General features: G+C 43.9%; 1 protein-coding gene across 1 annotated transcript in view; it reads right to left on the reverse strand.

Moving 5' to 3' along the window:
* The window catches only part of adam12a (ADAM metallopeptidase domain 12a), a gene marked incomplete at its 3' end in the record, with an annotated part of 211,479 nt that overhangs the window by 180,355 nt on the left and 10,641 nt on the right, over positions 1-20,483 (reverse strand). Inside the window, exon 2 of the mRNA XM_080455765.1 lies at positions 2,635-2,756. Coding sequence (XP_080311891.1) covers positions 2,635-2,756 — 122 coding nt within the window. The remainder of the gene's footprint in view (positions 1-2,634; positions 2,757-20,483) is intronic.

Below are 20,483 nucleotides of genomic sequence, written 5' to 3' on the forward strand. Positions count from 1 at the left end.
GTCTGACGGGGTGGAGCAAGTGGCACGACTCGTATATCACCACTGTGTTGTTCCCTGTAACCCACTGGCACTCCGGTCACGCACACACACACACACACATACACTCTCTATCTCGGTTCCACAGACACATTCTAGAAACGTGCTTGTGTAAAAACACGCACGCACACGCACACACACACACACACACACACACACACACACACACACACACACACACACACACACACACACACACACACACACACACACACACACACACACACGCACGCACTCGCACACACGCACGCGCACACACTCCGCTCTCTGTGTATTTCATTCATCTCTAGCTCCATTCATCTCTCTCTATTTTCCACAGAGAGTATATAGACTAGAGAGACTTTCTCTCTGGCAGACTTATCTCTGTCTCTCACACTGTGAGAGACAGAGATCAGTGCTAGTGGGGGTCATCTGTGGTGAACACATGCACAAGTATACTGTCTGGGGTTACGTCATTATTATCATCCCCCCCCCCCCCCCCGCACAGCGGAGCGAGCTGCTGATCACAAGAGGATGTGGAGGGAGAACACAGTTAACCCTTTAAAGACCTGATGAGGCCGATTCTTCAAAATGCCAGTGGTTCTCAAACTTTTTCATGTGAAGGACTACCCTAAAATGATATGTATTTGGCCGCGGACTTCCATTTCAAAATATTTTGTTCCAGGGAACCCCCAGAAGCAAAGATTTGAGTTAAAAATGTTCCCTTTAAAAGATTGAAAGATTAGAAGAAATTGAAAAAAATATAGCAGATCTACAAGCTCGTAGCGCGGCACTCGGTGCCGCGCTATGAGCTTGTATATCTGCTATTTTTGAATAGCCAAAGAACTCTAAAATGACACAGATGTGTTCCAAGTCTTAATGGGTTAAAGAAAGTCCATATATCCTAACAGTATTCTTAAAAAACCTATGTTTCTATATCAGTGGTTCTCAAACTTTTTCAAGCCAAGGGTCCCCAAAGTTTATATGTATTTAGCCCCCCATCTCAAAATATTTTGCTCCAGGGGCCTCCAGAAGAAAAGATTTGAGTAAAAAAAAAATAGCAGATCTACAAGCTCATAGCGAGGCACAAAGTGACGCGCTATGAGCTTGTACGTCTGCTATTTTTCAATAGCCTAAAGTATAAAATGACACAGATGCTCTCCCGGTTTTAATGGGTTCAACAACATATTTATATAGTTATCTTTATAGTTATTGTTATTGGCACAAGCAGCCCTTTCTACCCTAGAATTTTACCAAACAAAAAAGCTAACCAAACCGATCAATTATCGGATTAATCGACTGTGAGGGTACACAGCCCTAATTAATTCATTATAAATACATTTTTAAAAAAAAGGCACAAACAGTTTCTTCTAATGCATTGAGTCCAATTATATTTGTGTGTTTTTAGTAGGCCAAGCCCACATCTGTCAGTGTCAGAGCACAAACACAGCCCAGGCATAAGGCAGCCTCGAGGGCTGCTGTGGTTTCTGAAGGCTAATCAAACTGTTCAGATCAGCAGTGTTTCCGAACATGGGAAGCTGTACGATCTCTGAACATGTGTTCTGCATCTTAGGAAGGAGAGAGATGGGGGGGGAAACGCTGTGCGGCTCGCCGGAATGTTAATGAAATGTTTGAAATCTGGGATCCTCGACTCTTGCGTGGTGAAAGAGTGCCAGACATTGAGATGAAGTAAAAAAAAAAAAAAAAGATCTAGACAGCTGCCGGGCATACTTAAAATCACAGCTTGGGTTTCCGAGTTCTATTATTGAGTCCTTTTTCGGTGCCGGATTCGTTTTGCTCTGCTTTAACTGAGGTGTGTTGCTCCTTTGAGGCATACCCCCTTCCCCCCTCCCCGTGCCCTCTTAGAAAAATAAAATAACACCATTAGAAAAACATAACTTCAAAAGTGAATCTATTTCTGTCATGAAAAATATAAGTATTCCTTTTTACTGCAAAGACATAACTTTGAATGTGAGATGTGTAGGGAGTGTGGTATGTAATAGGGGCTCACAGCACCCGAGTGTAACCACTTAACCCATATATACCTGTACTTCGTTGACAGGGGTCCCCCAGGGGTCTGTACTTGGCCGCCTCTGCACCTAATCTCGTCCTCGAAAATAGCCAATCTACAAGCTCATAGTGCGTCGCAAATCGGCTGCTTTCGCCCCTCAACTTCTTTTTGCAGAAGGTTAACTTATTATGACATGACCAGAATAGGGTACCTTCCCACCTGTGACACCATCGGTACGCAGGTTTGATCACTTAAAGTTTTGTATTAATGCAAGAGCAATAGCTTCTATTTAAGCATACTAACTTTCCAGAAAGAGAAAGCCTGTAGTTTCTAGTTGCTTAGAATTCCCATCGATGATGTCACTGGTAGGTCAGGTTTCTGAACTGTCCACAGCCCACCAGTGAGACACAGAGAGAGCAGACAGTAATGGTATTAACATCAAAAGATGTACAAAAAGGCTATTTCCAAAGGCTAGTTCCATTGTGGTCCTAATAGGGTTTATTAAGAGGTTAATGAACTAAAAGGTTATTTAGTCGAGGATAGCCCTAGAATAAATAGATACATGTGCGGGTAAATGATGAACATGTGAGTGCTTTATTATTGCTCACCTGCGATTGGAGGACAGTGATCTCTCTCCAGTCTTGTCCGACCAATAGGAGAGGTATGGTGGTCCCGTTGTCTTTCTGCTTGACAGTGGGTCTGTGTTGGGTGGATGTTCTTAAACGGGTCCCTGTAAAGATACAAGATATAAAATAAAAACATGTCAGAAGAATCCAGGAAAAGTCATACATTTAAATGCATACGTCTAGATTAGGGATGGGACAATAATCGTTATTATCGTTTATCGTGATAAAAAAACACTCGCTATATTATTATATTATATATATATATTATATTATATCGCAGAGATTTTAATTTATCGTGAAATTGTCCTCCGTCATACACTAGGATGAATTAACTTTTGTTGAGCTGCAAATTCAGCACCACTTAAACCCTCGGACCAGTAAAAGGCGCATTTGGTATGCTCTTATTTCACACTACACAAATTGATCCGCCAAAAAATGCAGATTTACAAGCTCACAACTTGTTGATCGGCTATCTTTGACGAAGTGACTCGAGTTTTGCATTGGACAACACTGAGAGGCTATAGAGGCTACACAGAGGCTATGTACATTTTTGAGGGTCCTTGGCATGGAAACATTGGGGAATCCCCCCTGTGGTGTCCCAGTGCCAATCTCATTCTTCCAGTGGACAGGAATTATTCCCTGAATCTCCGGTAAAATAAAACAGTAAGCATCTTACTGCTTACTATTCTAACGGGGACATTTCTGCAAGTGGGTGCACTTGTTTAAGGGCTCCTGCGGGCATTAAAGTACCGACTGGGTGGAATTTGAACTCAATCTAAAAAGGGTCACGGTACAAGCACTCCTTAAACGAGTGCACCCACACTTTCTGAAGTGGACTCAAATGAAAGATGTACTGTACATAAAACGGTGTATTCCTTATTTTGTACTATACAGTACCTAAGTATATCTAGCTGCCCGATGCACCTGTGCTGCCTTGAAATACTGATGCATGTGATTCAACTAGATACAAAGTTAACTCTTACCGTCTGTCACAATGTCAAAGAAATGCAGTGGTGGAAAGTAACTACAGTAAGTACATTTGCTCAAGTACTGTACTTTTTTGTACAATTTTGAGTTATTTTTACTTTAGTGGAGTATTTCCAATTGTCTGTACTTTTACTTCTACTCCACTAAACCTCAGAGGCAAGTATTGTACTTTTACTACACTATAATTATCAAAACATTTTAGTTACTAATTACTTTGTAGATTTTGATTATTATTACAAAACATATTTTACTTCAGCTTTTTATACATATTTCGCCCATTTGAAAATAGCCGATCTACAAGCTTGTAGATCGGCTATTTTCAAACGATTTTTTTTACATTTTATACATTTGAAAACCTGTGAAATGGTACATACTTTCTACTTTTGGTACTTTAAGTACATTTTTATACCAATACTTTTGTACTTTTACTCAAGTAAATTTTGAATTCCAGACTTTTACTTGTAACATGTGATGAGCATGTGACAATAAAGGTGATTCTGACACAAAAACACACAAAATAAGCCTCGGCTTCAGCATACACCTTTTCGGCAATTTTCAACTTGGTAGCCTCAACTGCACGCGCGCACGCGCACGCACACGCACACGCACACACACGCACACACAAATGCACACACTAGGGCTGGTAAATTAATATTTGAATATTCCTCGAATATGGGGAAAATATGTACATTTGAATGTGAAAATTCATATTCAAATTAAAAGATATATATATAATAAACACACCCACCCACCCCCCCCCCACACACACACACACACACACACACACACACACACACACACACACACACACACACACACACACACACACACACACACACACACACACACACACACACACACACACACACACACACACACACACACACACACACACACACACACACACACACACACACTCTCGTGGATTTATGGAGAGATGAGATGTCCTTTAAAAGGAATTCTCAAATAAACAACAGGCCATTTAGCAACTTCAAGCGACGGAAACTCCTGCCTGTAGAGACTTCCCCAGAGGATTCGCTGTCAACACCGCTGTACAGACTGTCTGCTGTTTAGCGCGAGAGATTTCAAGAAGCTTCTGTGCTGCAGTATAAATATAGGACGTAATTATTTTACAGAGCGAGATTTGATTAATTAAGACAACATGTTGTGCTGGACGGGGCACCTGGAAGGACCAAAGATAGACCATCTTGTTACTGTGACAGTGGGACATCAGGTGTACTCATTTGGACAGTCCAGTTACAAGTATCAGCTTGATGTACATGTCTTCAACACTGTGTCTTTACGCTGGAAGAAGTTGCCCGCCGTGAGAATTGGAATTGATACACTCATGGCCAAGAGCCTTGAGGTCCTCACACTAAAAGTGGCAGCGGCAGTGCCATGGGCGGTGGCAGTGCTTATAGAGGACATCATCTACATCTGGGGAAGGTGCCATGCCTGCAATGTGTTTCATGCGTTTGATGTCAACACCCACAGATGGTTCCAGCCCAAGGTTTCTGGGACTGTTCCATTGGCGAGACGCCTAGACTCAAGCTACTCAGCCTGCGTGTTGGGGAAGGTCATGTATATATATGGAGGATACAATGGATTCAATAAGTACATCTACAAGTTGGACACCACCATAATGGTCTGGTCTATAATTAAAACCAGCGGCACTCCACCTCGTACTAGTTCACGTTCCTCTGCCACCATCATCAGGACAAAGATGTTTGTAGTTGTGAGCACTTATAAGGACCTCATCGGAGTGCTTGACACAGAGACAAACTGCTGGCTGAGCACGCCTTCTGCACGGCTTCTTCCAGAAATACACAAGGAGCCTGCAGCCTTTGCCTACAATGGAGAGCTGTTTAGCCAATTGCCTAAACTGTAATCCTGGGCGCTACTCTCCCTCTGCCAGCCCCTCACTGAGCTCATGCTTCCTTCAAACGCACGCACGCACGCACGCACGCACGCACGCGCGCGCGAACTTATAGACAGATGACATCATCGCGAAACAACATCACAACCATGTCCTTTAAAGGGAATTCTCAAATAAACAACGGGTCATTTAGCAACTTCAAGCAACAGAACCTCCTGCCTGTAGAGACTTCCCCAGAGGATTCACTGTCAACCCCGCCGTACAGACTGTCTGCTGCTTAGCGCGAGGGATTTCAAGAGGCTGCTGTGCTGCAATATAAATATAGGACGTAATTATTTTACAGAGGAATATTTGATTAATCTAGGTACATGCACAGTGGTGCTGGTGTGACAACATGTTGTGCTGGACGGGGCACCTGGAAGGACCAAAGATAGACCATCTTGTTACTGTGACGGTGGGACATCAGGTGTACTCATTTGGACAGTCCAGTTACAAGTATCAGCTTGATGTACATGTCTTCAACACTGCGTCTTTACGCTGGAAGAAGTTGCCCGCCGTGAGAATTGGAATTGAGACACTCAAGGCCAAGGTCCTTGAGGTCCTCACACCGTCAGTGGCAGTGCCACTGGCGGTGCTGATAGAGGAAAGCCCAGTGCTATGGGCGGTGGCAGTGCTTATAGAGGACATCATCTACATCTACATCTGGGAAAGGTGCCATGCCTGCAAGGTGTTTCATGCGTTTGATGTCAACACCCACAGATGGTTTCAGCCCAAGGTTTCTGGGACTGTTCCATTGGCGAGACACCTAGACTCAAGCTACTCAGCCTGCGTGTTGGGGAAGGTCATGTATATATATGGAGGATACAATGGATTCAATAATTACTTCTACAAGTTGGACACCACCATAATGGTCTGGTCTATGATTAAAACCAGCGGCACTCCACCTCGTACTAGTTCATGTTCCTCTGCCACCATCATCGGGACAAAGATGTTTGTAGTTGTGAGCACACGTGAAAGGTCGAACATCATCGGAGTGCTTGACACAAAGACAAACTGCTGGCTGAGCACGCCTGCTGCACAGCTTCTTCCAGGAATACGCAAGCCTGCAGCCTTTGCCTACAATGGAGAGCTGTACATATGTAGTGGAGTAAACAGTTTAAAATATCTGTGGAAATACAATCCAGAGAATCCCTTGTCCTGGATGAAGATCAAACTCAATGTCGGGACTTGGATGAAGACCAAGAACCTGGGGCCAAATAGGATGTGCTGTAGCATGGTGGGAGATCGTACCTTCCTCTTTGCAGGACCCAATTGCCTGTACATCTTAGACTTCAGTCCGAGTCTGAAGACATTATGCAAGCTTGCAGTTATTCAGTATGGTCTGGAGCAGACGGGACTCCCACACAACATCAAGTGGGAACTGGCAGCTATGAGCATCATAGCCCACAAAAACAAAACAAAACAGAAAGGAAGAGGAAGGAAGACGTGAGGAAACTGAGGTGAAAAATAGAATTTGCTCCCCCGATCGAATCCAGAGGCAGGGTTCAACGGATGGGGGACAGTGATTTGTGACAGATGGGTACCAGCAAGAGTGAGAGGGAAGGTGTATACCTGGAAACGGTGGCACTGGCAAAAAGACGGGCGGAGCTGGAGGTGGCAGAATTGAGGATGCTGTGATTCTTTTTTTTTGTTTTTTTTTTACAATTTTGTAACTTTTTTTTTCACCCAGTGCCAATTGCCTGCATGCATAGAGACAACATCAGAGTTAATCTGAGGGTGTTTGTGAGGTCTGGTGTTTCCGCCCCGTTGTTTGTTCTGATCTTAACCAATTCTTACAGCTCTGCACTCAATCTTAGGTAAAAATGTATGTGCAATAGAGCACCGAAGTCCTGACGTCACTCGTTCATCCCCAGGTTTGCGGAAGTAATTTCTCTATGGAGAATAACATTGGGTCATCTTAGAATCGTCTCATATAAGCATTGTGGTCCAAAAATAAACACCGCGTGTCGGCGTTATTGTCAGGGAGGAGGTTCTGTATCGTTTATCATAGTCAGTCACTTATATTTGATACAGTCTGTTTCTGGCGAAAATGTAACTAATTCGGCGGAAGTAACATTAGCGTTTTCTCACCGTCAGTTGATGCTTCATATCCATAAGAGTCAACCCGCCGGGGTCATTTGTTTATTTTTGGAACACAGTTCTTATTTGACGCGATATTAAATACGTCTATGGGATTCAGAACGGGGGTGGAAAACTGCGAACCAGGTAGACAAACAAAGGATGTGTAAATGACGTCAGACTTCGGCGGTCTATACATTTTGGTGGATAGTGGCCATATTGGTAATAAGCACATCAGAATGCTCTAGATAGATCCAATCATACATCTGAGCATTCCAATGCTCAGAAAACATGAAATAGACAGAAGTTTGCCAAAAGTGTCAAAGGTTAAATATAACTCATTTTCATATAGCCGCCATCTTGGAACTATGCAAATTAGGTGTCCAGACACGCCCGACCATAAAGATAAGCAGTCCAACATGTTCCGAATAGTCTAAAAACATACATTAGACACCAAGTTTGTAGCTCACCTAGTTCAAAAGTTATAGCCAAAACCGTTTAAAGGTGGCGGCCATATTGGATTGGCCGCTATGGTGACCCCGAAGGTTGCCGGCTCGGGCGCCCTAGCTAAATCATCAAAGTATGCCCTGGGCTACATCTGGGCCAAATTTGGTGCTTTTAGACAGATTTGAACGAACTTACCCTAAAATCTCCCTAAGGGCCTGGACTAAGGTTGCAATGCGACATGTTGCATGAAGATCCTCTAGCTCAGGGGTTCGCAACACGTGGTCCGGGGACCACCAGTGGTCCTTGGGGAGGGACTAGGGGGTCCCCAGCGAAATTAGTTAACAAAGCGTCACAATCATTTTAACCACTTAGCTTTGGCTATTCAAAAATAGCAGATATACAAGCTCATAGCTCATGAGCTTGTAGATCTGCTATTTTTGAAAAAACTTGAAAATGTGTGAATATCTTTGAGTATGTATATATTTTTTTAAAGCCAACATTTTTAACTAAAATCTTTGCTTCTGGAGGTCCCTGGCACAAAACATTTTCAGATGGGGGTCCGCGGCCAAATGTATATCAATTTAGGGGTCCATGGCATGAAAAGGGTTGAAAACCACTGCTCTAGCTTGTAGATTGGCTATTTCCAAATAGCCAGTGTATATAGGGTTAAAGTGGTTAAACTGATTGTGATGAGATATTAACAAACTTTGGTTGGGACCCCCTGGAACCCCCTTAAGGACCCCTGGGCTTTGAGATTAACCACTGGGAAGAGATACTGTTACATTTCTGGCAGTGAGGGGGGGTCTCACATTGACTTCATCCCCTCCATCAAAAGGCATGTGATATTTCTGAACGACAGCAGAACAGCCCACAAGACCTAGGCTACAATGTATTCCCGATCCCAATCCCGACAGCCTTTGCTGCGTGTCTCTCCCCATCTCTCTCTCCCCATTTCCTGTCTACATACTGTACTTAGGCCTGTCACAATTATTACATAATCGTCTAATCGCAATTATTTTATATAATCGCAATTATTTTCAAAATCAATTCCATGTTAAACAAGGGAACCAGGGGACCTGGTACTGCCAGACCCCTAGTGGTTGAAATCTGAATGGCCGGAAATCTGACGTAGCTTAGCACTACGTCACGCTAAGCTTGGCCAATCAAAAAGAGGGACATGTAAGCACCATATATGGACAAAAACATTGAAGAGAGAGACCGACAAAGCCTCATGTAGGCCTGACCCCCTGGGTCTGGCAAAAATGGAATTGATTATGACCCGTCGCGATGCGACGCGTTTTGAGCTTATAGATCGGCTATTTCCACTATCAATGTTTATTTTTAAGTATAAAGTCATTAAATATGTGTTATTTGTTATATCTGCCCTGTGCAACCTTTGTTTACGAAAGCTAAAAGCCAAACAGAAATGTCATTTTTATTCATACTGTTCCATACATTTTCAACGACAGAAACACAATTAAATCGTTAATCGCAATTATTTGAGTGATAATTAATCGTCAACTTAAATTTGTAATCGTGACAGCCCTAACTGTACTATCAATAAAGGCATAGAAAGCCCCAAAATAACCCCCCCAAAAAAGAAAAGATTAGCCCACAATCGCAGCAGCCCTGCAATCGAAAGTGTCACTAAGGCATAATCACTGTATTTGCACTTGACGGATTCAACGTGGCAAAGCGTGCAAATAATACACTTCACACGTGTAGTCTTTCACAAGCTAACAATTATCCGCGCTGCTAAAAAATGCCCTCTCTCCGATGCACGATAACTCCTATAACTCCTTCCGGAAACATCTGTCTGTTCAGGTTCCTTTTTATAGACGGGTGGTGTGCTGCAGCCCGTCTTTCACTGCTGTGGAAATAAAAACGCCACAGAGACAACCGCTAATCATTGTTCTCTGGCACCAAAGGCGTGAGAAACATCAACCGCCCCTTGGAAGCCTTTTTGAGCCTTGTTGAGTTGTTAAAAATGTCACATTTTCAACAAAGATGTTCTACTGGGGAAAAAATGTCAGTATGGTGGATGATGGCTGATTCAAGCAGTCAAACAAACTTTTCCTGACCGACCTGAGTCAAACTAATTGGACTCAGAGATAGGTGTGACTAGTACACCCGTTGTGCGTCGAACTAATCAAAAGCAACCATGCCCACAAGCCCACGCGAGAGAGCTGGCCACTGCTTGGCCTTACATCTACAACTCATTTAACGCCTGCTCGTTTTTGCCAGGGTTGGCTGGCTCAGGGTAGACTAGAGGACAGAGCACAGCGACTTGCAATGGGCCCATGGTCTACAAGATACGCCACACCACAAAGACACCCATGTACCTGTCAAAACTACTTCAAAAATGGCAAAATGACGTCCACAATCACAACACCAGAGGGAGCTCCACTAATCACGTTCAACCCAGATTTGGCTCAAACAAGGGGTTAAATTCGTTCTCCTGCTATGCCACAAAAACGTGGAACGCCCTACCAACAGTCGTAATTTAAAGGAGTGTAAATCCCTACTCTCCTTCAAAACCGCTCTAAAAGAGCACTTGCAGGTGTTTCGATGAATTGAGTACAAAGGACCCCAATGGAAACAAGCCATAGGCTTTCTTGGGTTTAAAATCCTCTCGCAGACCTTGTATTGAACTTTACTTTCCTGCGCTTTTTTTAATTGCAAAATGCTAATAAAGTATTCAATCAATCAATTAACTGTTGCACCCTAATAGACCAGTGCTTCTCAAACGTTTTCATGCCAGGGACACCCCCAAATTGATACACATTTGGCCGCGGACCCCCATCTGAAAATATGTTGTGCCAGGGACCCCCAGAAGCAAAGATTGGTGTTAAAATGTTCGCTTTAAAAGAAATATATTCAAAGATTTGCACGAAACTTCAAGATAAAAGCAGATCTACAAGCTCATAAGCTTGTAGATCTGCTATTTTTTAATAGCCAAAGTATAAAGGGCTAAAGTGGTTAGAAATGATTGTGATGCTATATTAACACATTTCGCTGGAGACCCCCTGGAACCCCCACAATAAGGACCCCTGGGGGTCCCCACTAGACCCCACTTTAAAGGTATCATGACATTCATGTTTACACCACATTCAGAGTCTTTGTCATGGTCCTTCAAACGTGTACAAAAAGTTTTAACAGAAAATTCCACTCCAGTGATTCACTGTAGGTGTTTTTGTCTCACATTTCTAAAGCCTTTTCAACTGCAATGAAAAAAGAAATCTTTGCCTGCGGGTGTCGCTGGTGAGGGATTTTGCCTGTCAATCATCGCCTCTGCTCCGCCCCCCCCCCCAAATGAAAGGATAGGGGAGGGGAGGGGCGAGGAGGAGAGTGGGCGGGATTAATCGACTGTGACCTCACTGCCGAAGGGCCAAGCTCAGATTACTTTTCAGCCTAATTATTCAGAAAACCCCAGACCACAGAAAATCCACTGAATGTTCAAAGTTCAGATTTTTTGGATGTAATTGAGGTCATAAAACCCCCAAAAAAACATTAAAAATAAAAAAAGTGAAAATGAATGTCATCGAACCTTTAAGAACCAATGCTATATAGACAATAGCTCCCTCCCAACACCCACAAATCTTCAGGAGTGGCGAGTTGTGTGAGCCACTAAATGGGAGCTTTGGAGGGGGGGGTGGGGTGCATGCTGTCATTGGGGAGATAAACTCCTGGAGCACTGGTGTCTATGATGATGCACCCGCTGTGGGGATTATATGGTCCAAGCTCTGGGGGTGTTGTTCCCAGTAGGCTATGCCTTCATCACCTCCCCCCCCCCCATGGGCCTGGTCTACAAGATACGCTACACCACAAAGACACCCATGTACCTGTCAAACCACTTCAAAAAATATCAATGATCCTTGTAATCCTCCCCCTGGTCAGCCGGGGCGCCTGATGGAGGGTGTCAAAGAAATTGTGTAATCAAGTGAACATTGTAAGAACTACTGGTTAATGCAATAATGTCCGAGTTGCAATACACTCCCCTCTTCCCTATGGCATTTGTTATACCCTGTTGTAGACAGCTTGGCTCATAGCCATTTTGCATTTATTTTGTTACTATGCTAGTTTATGGCTGGGTGGCAGGAGAAGGGGTGTTGGCTAGGTGTGTCTGTGACAGAAGGGTTTCCTTTGATACTGGGTGTATTTAAACCTGAATCAAGTCGGTGTGTGCATTGATTTCAAGCTGGCTGGTTCCATTGCGATTCTATGCTGTGTTGCTGAGATTGTACGTTTTGAAGCTCCTTTTGATATAAAAAATATATCACAGATTCTTCTCAAACTGTGACCTTGTCCGTGCCTTATTTTGTCGATCTTATTTGACTGAGTTCCCATTCAGATTTCGTATTGACAAGGGGAAAGGAACTGGTTGGAATAACGTGTTCCTTCCACGCGCTACGTTCTACCGGGGGAAACTCCCCCCCTGTCAGGTGAAAAGAAGCGGGTTTGCTCACTCCTCATGCATTGAGGGCTCTCCCCAAGGATGGCAGAGGGAGAGTAGCGCCCAGGATTACAGCTTAGGCAATTGGCACTGGGTGAAAAAAATGGGTTACAAAAATCGTGGGATAAAAAAAAGAATAATACGTCCACAATCACAACACCCAGAGCACGTTCAACCCAGATTTGGCTCAAACAAGGGGTTCAACCACAAAAATGTGGAACGCCCTACCGACAGTCGTAAAGGAGTGTAAATCCCTACTCTCCTTAAAAAAAACGGTTCTGAAAAAATCACTTACAGGTGGCTGCAATTCGAAACTGGCTGGCCCTTGTCAAAAGTCAATGCCAATGAGCTTTGGGGGGGGGGGGGGTGCATGCTGTCATTGGGGAGATAAACTCCTGGAGCACTGGTGTCCATGATGCACCCGCTGTGGGGATTATGGTCCACAAGCTCTGCAGGGTGTTGTTCCCAGTATGCCGTTATCTCCTCCTCCCCTCCTCCCTATGCAGTGCAGTATGTTCTGACAGGGCGCTAACTGAGCCGCCAAACGGCTGGCGGCGCTCCTAGTATGATGTCGCTCTCGGTGCCAGGCAGGCAGCCACTCCACCAGAACGTTATTATGTGCCCAAAGTGATGGTGCCTGTAGGCAAAAGTACAGTAGAAAAAAAGAAAAGTAGCCAAAGTGGCGCCGTGCCACTGAGAAACGCAGTGGTGGAAAGTAATTAAGTACATTTACTTATGTACAATTTTGAGGTATTTGTACTTTACTTGAGTATTTCCAATTTCCAGTACTTCTACTCCACTACATCTCAGAAGCAAATATTGTACTTTTACTCCACTACATGTATTTGAAAACGTATAATTACTAGTTACTTTGTAGGTTTTGATTATTGTTACAAAACATACATTAACCACTTCAGCTCTATATATTTAAACCGTTTGAAAATAGCCGATCTACAAGCGTATAGATCTGCAATTTTCTATACATTTATACAACTTGAAAATAGGACATTCTGCATAATGAGTACTTTTACCTTTGGTACTTTAAGTACATTTTGATGCCAATGCTTTTGCACTTTTACTTCTACATTGCAGTATTGCAATGTAGAAATGTATAGTAAACATTTGAGTACTTTTTCCACCACTGGAGCAACGTGACAGAAGCTGCAATCAACTCTCTAGCTACAAAACAAAACCAAAAAAGAAACAATTCGATCATTGAACACACAGTAGCTCCAAATTCAATATGGAGGCACTGGAGGTTCTTTACTAACTGGGTTCTCCTGCTACAGTAATTACCTCCTCCCAGCAGGGAGGCCGTTTCTGTGTGCTACAGGCTCATAACAACACAGTAGGCGTCGTTATTTATCACCATTTTGCTACAGTACAAACCCCCCTAAATCAAATGCGTGCTCATACTAAAGTTTCACCAGGCTTTAGGCTTTTCTAAATGGCAGGACATTTTTTTATTTTTTTTTCATTAACCCATTCAGACCGGGGAAGAATCTGTGTCATTTTCAGATTTATTTGGCTATTCAAAAATAGCAGATCTACAAGCTTGTAGCGCGGCACCCAGTGCCGCGCTACGAGCTTGTAGATCTGCTATTTCCTATTTTTGAACAATCGTGAAAAAAAAATCTTTGAATATATATACATTTTTAAAGCATAATTTGTAACTCAAATCTTTGCTTCTGGGGGATTCTACAAATGTCTTCTAAATCCTAACATTTTCATGTCAAGGACCACCAAAATTATATGTATTTGGCCACGGACCCCCATCTCAAATCATGTTGTTCCAGGGACCGCCCAGAAGAAAAGATTTGAGTTACAAATGTTCACCTTAACACATCCACCGCCAAGGGCTAATCTCATAATGTACTCACCAGTGCCAAGGTTTTATTGTTGTTTTTTGTTTTTTTCAGGTCGCCATAGGCCCCGTTAAAATCCTTTAGATTGCCCGATACACTGTTTGTAAACAACGGGCACATGTCCTGGTGTCTACTCGTCGAGACCGCGTGTCAAACGGAGCCGCCATGTTTGAGTTCTGATCGTTTATGTTAACATGGGAAATGCGAGGATGAAAAACTACATGTCCTGTACAGCTTTTACAGGGCTTTTTGTGTACGACTTAGAATGAAGGCAGACGGGAAACAAAAAACGTGATCGCACTTCCGGTCCGATCGGGTGGTGTTACACTGAAAATGGTCCCCCTAGAAAATTAAAAAAAAAAAAAGAATTCGAAAAAAAGGAAAAAGCACCACAGCCCGTAGGCTACGGGATTGGCGCTTAACCGTTGGATTTAACGGCCCGTAGAACTACGGGCCCGGCGGTAGATGTGTTAAAAAAAATATATATTCAAATATTAGCACAAAAAAAATCATAGGCACTTGGTGCTACGCTATGAGCTTGTATATCTGCTATTTTTTAATAGCCAAAGAAATCTAAAAATGACACAGATCCGTTCCCGGTCTTAAAGGGTTAATCTTGGGTGTGAGGTCTTCTTAGAATAAGTTAATGGATGTTGAACATTAAAAACCTTTGGTCTTAAACCTCTTTAAACCCTATATATTCACTGGAATCTCACTGTGGGCGTCAATATACGCTGCCTCCTTTTTTCCCTCTACACAAAATATCTTCAGTAAAAAATAGCCCCAGAATAGGGACGTTTATTAGGCTTAACGTGGTCAACGTCAGCATTTCAAGCACGCATACACAGTACACACACTACAGACACACACACACACACACACACACACACACGCACACGCGCACACGCGTGACTAAATCCTGGTTGATGCTCCTCAGCATTAAGCACCTTCATTAAAGTTCCTTCTAGCCGTGATGATTCACTCGTCCATGATTGCTGAGTCCGCATACAACCCAGCTCTTAATAACCCGGGCCTGAAGCTGAGCCCCCTGCCCGCCCTTTGTTCTGCTTTAGCTCGAACTAATGCGTGATTTATATACTCGGGTTGCTCGCCTGTGTCGTGCAACAGCAGATCTACAAGCCCCGTTGCGATGGTGGAAAGTAGCATTTAAGTGCATTTACATAAGTACTGTACTTAAGTACAATGTTGAGGTATTTGTACTTTACTTGAGTATTTCCAATTTCCAATGCTTTTACTTCTGCTCCACTATATCTCAGAGGCAAATATTGTACTTTTACTCCACTACAATTATTTGAAAACTTTAGTTACTAGTTACTTTTCAGATACAAATTATGACATTATGAAACATTAACCACCTTAGCCCTATCTTATACCTAGGCTATTTGAAAATAGCCGATCTACAAGCTCACAACGCGTCGCATCGCAACGCACTGTGAGCTTGTAGATCTGCTATTTTCAAACATTTTAGTACTTTTACTTTTGGTAATTTAAGTATATTTTGATGCCAATACTTTAGTAGTTTTACTGAAGTAACATTTTGAGCACCGGCCTTTTGCTTGTAACAGTTGTACTTAAGTAAAATATCTTGAGTACTTCTTCCACCAGTGTCTACAAGCCCCGTTGTGGGCCTTTGTAGATCTGCCGTTTTCCGTGCGCGACACCCACGTGCGTGGCAACTAAGTATAGCCCAGGCTTAAAGCAAAGCGCTCTGGACTTCATCAGCGAGCGTCTCCAGCTGATAGCGCACGGCCAGAGGTGAAAAGCTCAGCAGAACTGGACTAAACTCCTCCTGCCTGGTTGGATGGTCTGCTGCTGATGAGACGCAGGCTGCTGAGCTGAGAGGGCAGTGTTTGCTACGCACGCGCACACTTACACACACACACAGACACACACACACACACACACACACACACACACACACACACACACACACACACACACACACACACACACACACACACACACACACACACACACACACACACACACACACACACACACACACACACACACACACACACACACACACACACACACACACACACACAACACGCGCACATAGTATGCATAGAGTGGAACAACAAGGGAACCGTTTGGCCATCATTAGCCCCATGAGGAACTAGAGGAGAATGAAGGACAAGGACATTCTTACTGTAAAAGAAGACACACAACCCAGTTCATTTGAGGCTGCAACCTAACACACACACACTGTCCTCAGCCTAACACACAGACACACACAAACTGTCCACAGCCTTACGCACGCACACATGCACGCACGCGCACACACAAAGAAACGCTAACACCCCATCCCTCACACCTCCCTCGCCTCTCCTGTCTTTTTCTTGCACTTTAATAATGCTTGAACTGTTCCTAGTTTCCTACCTTAACTGCTTATAGAAGATACTGATACTCCAACATGAGATACTCCACCACAATGACTTGACATCTTTAGTTACTAGTGATCATTTAAAAAAACACACTGTACACGAACCACTTCAGCTTTTTGAAAATAGCTGATCAAACACTTTAGACATATTACACATCGGCTGTTCGAAAATAGACGATCTACAAGCTCACAACGCGTCGCATCGTCGCGCGTTGTGCGCTTGAAGATCGGACATTTTCGAATTACTTTTACTATGGTATATTTTTTAATACAGGCCTTTCACTTGTAACAGAGTATTTTGTTTTATATATCGTGGTATTGCTACTTTTCCACAAGTAAAAAAAGAGTACCTCCTCCTCCTCCATCCACCAAGCGTCTGATGGAGAGAGAGAGGTCGGGGACATGTCGAGGTCAAGGCTTTACGAGCGTGCCGCTCACACACAGATGGAATGACCATCACCCTGTTCTCCTACAGCACCATGGCTTTGAAGACATGGAGGTTTACAATCACGCAGAGAGAGACTTCAAAGAGCCAGCGGTGAACGACCGTTCTTTGCTCTAACGCGGCGCGCCAGGACTTTTAATTCCCATGGTCTCTAAATGCCACGATGATGATCGCAGTGGGAATTAGGAGGAAAGCCCACCGGCTCATTTTCTTTTTCCGTGTTATCCGGGGCGGGTAGGGGGGTGTGGGAGGGGTTTGTTAACCCATTAAGACCGGGAACGCACCTGTGTAACCACTTTATCCATATTTTATACTTTGGGCTATTCAAAAATAGCAGATATACAAGCTCATAGCGCGGCACCGAGTGCCGCGCTATGAGCTTGTAGATCTGCTATTTTTTTGAAAAATCTTGAACATTTGTGCAAATATTTGAATATATATATATTTTTAAAGGGAACATTTGTAACTCCATTCTTTGCTTCTGAGGGGGGGGCCCTGGAACAAGGGGGTCGGCGGTCAAAATACATATCATTTTGGGGGTCCTTGACATGAATAAGTTTGAGAACCACTGATATAGAAACATACGTTTTTCAAAAAAACTGTTAGGATTTAGAAGACATTTGTAGAATCGCCCAGAAGCGAAAGATTTGAGTTACAAATGTTTGCCTTAAAAATCGCAAAAAAACACGATTAAAAAACTTAAGTAGATCTGTAAGCTCATACAGTAGCGCTATGATCTTGTATATCTGCTATCTTTGAATAGCCAAAGAAATCTAAAAATGACACAGACGCGTTCCCAGTCTAAATGGGTTAAAGGTAGAACAGGGGGTAAGGAGGGGGGGCTGTGTACTGTGCACTGTGTAAGTGGCCTTTGTTGGGGTTTATTTGGTTGTAAGAGCCCCGCTAGGAGCACTGAGGGAGCGCTAAAAAGTGGCGTGGGGGGGGGGGGGGGAGAGGAACGAGGCCTTTTTATTTATACGTTCAATAAAGGAGAGTGTAAACACAAAGGTCTTAATAAAGCCCAAGCTCGCTCGCCCGGCCCCCGTGATCAGCTCTCTCCCCCCTATATGCTCCAGTGTACACAAGGAGAGCTTGTGCAATTTATATTGCCTCAATAAAGTCAATACTACTGTGTGTGTGTGTGTGTGTGTGTGTGTGTGTGTGTGTGTGTGGGGGGGGGGTGAGGGGCTAGGTTGGGGGCAGTCGCTGATTGCCTGGTGAATGCATAAAGAATAAATAGGACTGTGTGTGTGTGCGTGCGTCTGTGTGCGCGCGTGCTTGTCCAACCGATACACCTCAAAAAACCAATGCACAGTTCAATTCACACACAATTACACAGCTAACGTGCGTGTGTACTCAAATGAAAGGAGAGTGATTGAGAATTAAGTACACAGTGGAGGCTGTGTGTTTCGCCACTTGGTCGCAACCAACCGGTAATTTGTACTGTAGACTGTTAGTGTGTGACAACTCATTTACACACATAAACACACACAGCACTATATGGCCCCTCCTCATGATTAGCAGTTAACAAGCACAGAGGCAGAAAAAAAGGGCGCTGATGGGGGGTGGCGAGGAGGAATAATTGTCTTGGCTAGTGGGCTCACACACACACACACACACAGTTATACAGCGAGGCACATCATTAGCCACGACATTCTAAAAAGGCATCGTAAGCGCTGCGTTTCCTTTGGACATAAACAGTCTGTTGTTTGCCTGTTTCACGGCTCCACTGGGAGCCTAGTGGATTTCGACCTCCATCGCCTCTTAAAGCGGCCGATTCCCCCAGCGGTCAAATAGATGACCTTTCCCGTTACAAGTCAGCTCTTAATCAAAGCTTTCAAGAGAAGTTCCCCCCGAATGTCCTCCATGTTATCTCATGACTACATCCCCTCTCTCTCTCTCTCTATCCCTCTCTTTCTGGCTCTATCTCTCTCATCCCAACCCTGTTGCTGCGCAGGGCTTAATTTATTATTACACCCCAGAGTCTTGCTTTTCTGAAACCGGCAGCAATTCACTCCCTGACAGGCAAACTGTGAAATAATGTATTCATAACAGCCTTTGCAGCCTTTGCCACCAATGGCATGCTGTTCTTTTCATCTCCTTTAGCTGATGAGGGCACCTCCTCCCCCACAGTGTGCGGAGGAGGTCGGCGCCTGGTGAGATTCGATACTGTACTGTATGTATACCATATAGGCTTCTTCTCATGCAGAAGAAGCCTATATCAACCTATTAATCACAACGTCCACTGACAAAGACACAGGATGTCACATCCCAAAGTCACTTTGACTGCAGCTCCTTTTTTTTTTTATCCACGATTTTGCAACCCATTTTTTTTTCACCCAGTGCCAATTGCCTATGTAATCCTGGGCGCTACTCTACCTCTGCAAGCCTAGGGAGAGCCCCGAACTGAGCTCATGCTTCCTTCAATGCATGAGGAGCTAGCAAGCCGCTTCTTATCACCTGACAGGGGGGAGTATCTAGGGTATGGGCACTGATGACACGGAGGAGAGAACACGCCCCCCAGCGCCCACAGCGTCCCCGGCGGGAGTCGAACCCAGGACCTTCTAGCTGTGAGGCAATAACTTAAACCCTATACACTTCGATGTACGTCAAATAGTTTTAAAAAATAGCCGATCTATAAGCTCACAACGTGTCAGAAACGCAACACGCTGTGAGATTGTAGATCGGGGCTATTTTCACCGAATGTTCGCCTAGTCTTTTTTTTGCACAATGTTTATGTATTATGACATGGCCCCAGATAAGGGGGATAGGGTTCATGTGGTTAAAACAAAAACAAAAGAACAACGCCTTTGGCAGCTTGAAGGAGACTCTTTGACATGCAAGAAGAAAACCCTAACCCCTAAACAGTACCAAAAACACGTGTGTGGGAGCCGGAGCAGATTCCAACATTGTCTGACAGAGGGAGGACAGCGTACTAAGTCGGTGCTCAAGACCTTGGGAAAGAAACGGACCTGAAAACGAGCCCATGTGGAATCAATCAGACGCAGAGCGAGCAGCGATAAGTGCAAATTGGTGCTGCAGCAAATCCAACTGTCAATGAGACAACAGGAATGAGAAACGAGAGGTTGAAACATGGGTCTCTCCCTCTTCCTCCCCATGTGCCATATGGAAGTGTGTTCTTGTCAATAGAGGAATCTAATAAGATGATCACCCACACATCATTTCCTCTGGATCAGCAGCATCTAGTATATCCACACAGCCTATTCCTTTAT

Source organism: Gymnoscopelus braueri (genome assembly GCF_963280865.1).
Source record: "Gymnoscopelus braueri genome assembly, chromosome: 17".
NCBI classification, from domain to species: domain Eukaryota; kingdom Metazoa; phylum Chordata; class Actinopteri; order Myctophiformes; family Myctophidae; genus Gymnoscopelus; species Gymnoscopelus braueri.